The sequence below is a fragment of the Chrysoperla carnea genome, unplaced genomic scaffold (assembly GCF_905475395.1).
Source record: "Chrysoperla carnea unplaced genomic scaffold, inChrCarn1.1, whole genome shotgun sequence".
Lineage (NCBI taxonomy): Eukaryota > Metazoa > Arthropoda > Insecta > Neuroptera > Chrysopidae > Chrysoperla > Chrysoperla carnea.
This window is the reverse complement of record NW_025408275.1, coordinates 42,069-43,657: the sequence shown is the minus strand read 5'-3', so window position 1 is coordinate 43,657 and position 1,589 is coordinate 42,069. Positions and strand designations below refer to the sequence as shown.

Here is a 1,589-nt window from a genome sequence, read left to right as displayed (position 1 = left end):
ATGATGATGGAGAAATTAGAGCCATTCCTATAAACAGCGAGCGTTATATTTCATTTTCAAAGAAAATGAACTCATTATATGTCAGGTTTATAGATTCTTGTAGATTTATGCAAAGCTCGCTTGATAGTCTAGTAAAAAATTTAGATGATAATCAATTTCATATTCTTGAAAATGAATTCGGGGAAGCTCATCCACATTTAGGCTTATTAAAGCAAAAAGGAATTTTCCCATATGAAAATTGGTAACAACTTTTTACAATAAACAAAAATATATTTTACATCTAAAAAATTTGCAACAAGCTTTAAAATATGGATTAGAATTAACAGAAAGACACAGAATCTTGCGTTTTCGCCAATCATTGTGGTTGAAAAAGTATATAGATTTGAATACAGAGAAGAGGATGAATGCAAGAAATTCATTTGAAAAAGATTTCTTCAAACTCATGAATAATGCAATGTTTGGCAAAACAATGGAATCAGTGCGTAAAAGAAAAAAGTGTAAATTGGTTGCAAAATATGAGGGAAAAAATGGGGTTCGTAATTTGATTTGTTCTCCATATTGTAAAAAATTTACAGTTATTGGGGATAATTTGATGGTAATTGAATTAAATCAATCTGAACTCAAATTTGATAAACCAATTATCGTAGGAGCGACTGTTCTTGAACTATCCAAATATCCAATGTTTGATTTTCATTATGGATGTATGAAAAAATGGTTCAATAACATTTCCCTTATGTATTCTGATACAGACAGCCTTGTATACCACATAATTAGAACAGACACAGTAAATGAAAAAAATATATATGAAAGAATAAAGGAGAGTATTGACGTGTTTGATACATCAGATTATCCCGAAAATAATGTTTACAAAATTCCTAGTGCTAATAAAAAAGTTTTAGGATGTTTCAAGGATGAAAGTAATGGTCAAATAATAACTCACTTTTGCTGTCTGAAAGCAAAAATGTATTCTTTCAAGACTGAGGCAAGTGATGTTGTAAAAAAGGCTAAAGGTGTTGTCAAATCTTGCTTAAAAAAAATATCTTTTGAAGATTATGTAAATACTCTGTTTGACGAGGAAGGTGGTGCTTTATATAGTGATATGTATAGAATTCAAAGCAAAAAATTTAAACTATATACAATAAAGCAGATTAAAAAAACTCTTTCTTCAGAAGATGATAAGCGTGTGGTTTTAGAAAATAAAATTAATACATTAGCTCTAGGTCATAAGGATATTGTAACACATTTATAAAAAATTGTTATATATTTGTATGAAAAATTGTTATATATATTTGTATGAAAAATAGAGGAGATTGCAAATAAAACACTTAATTAAAAAAAAATATTTTATTTATTTATACCAACATTTCATTTTATTATAATAAATCCTTTTGAGGTATCCATTGAGAATCCTTGAACCCCAACCATTTTACAAGCACCATATTTTTCCTCCTCTTTAAAATTTTTTCAACTAAATATATATCTGGATAATTTGTTTTCAATAATTCATATTGGTAGAATGATCCTAATATTGGATTTCCTTTCAAGTCTTCCAATAGATATGTATATGGATGTGATGATTGTACTTTTGT

The 1,589-nt window shown here is 27.6% G+C and overlaps 1 protein-coding gene across 1 annotated transcript; it reads left to right on the top strand.

Annotated features, from left to right (window-relative positions):
* Positions 1 to 261: 261 nt before the first annotated feature.
* Positions 262 to 1,249, top strand: LOC123304873. The gene has a single exon (XM_044886436.1). It carries the CDS (start codon positions 401 to 403, stop codon positions 1,247 to 1,249), a length of 849 nt encoding a protein of 282 aa, XP_044742371.1. The 5' UTR covers positions 262 to 400.
* Positions 1,250 to 1,589: the final 340 nt, after the last annotated feature.

Excerpts from the sequence above, each read along its gene's own strand:
- LOC123304873 (XM_044886436.1), top strand. The coding sequence starts at position 401 with ATGAATGCAAGAAATTCATTTGAAAAAGATTTCTTCAAACTCATGAAT.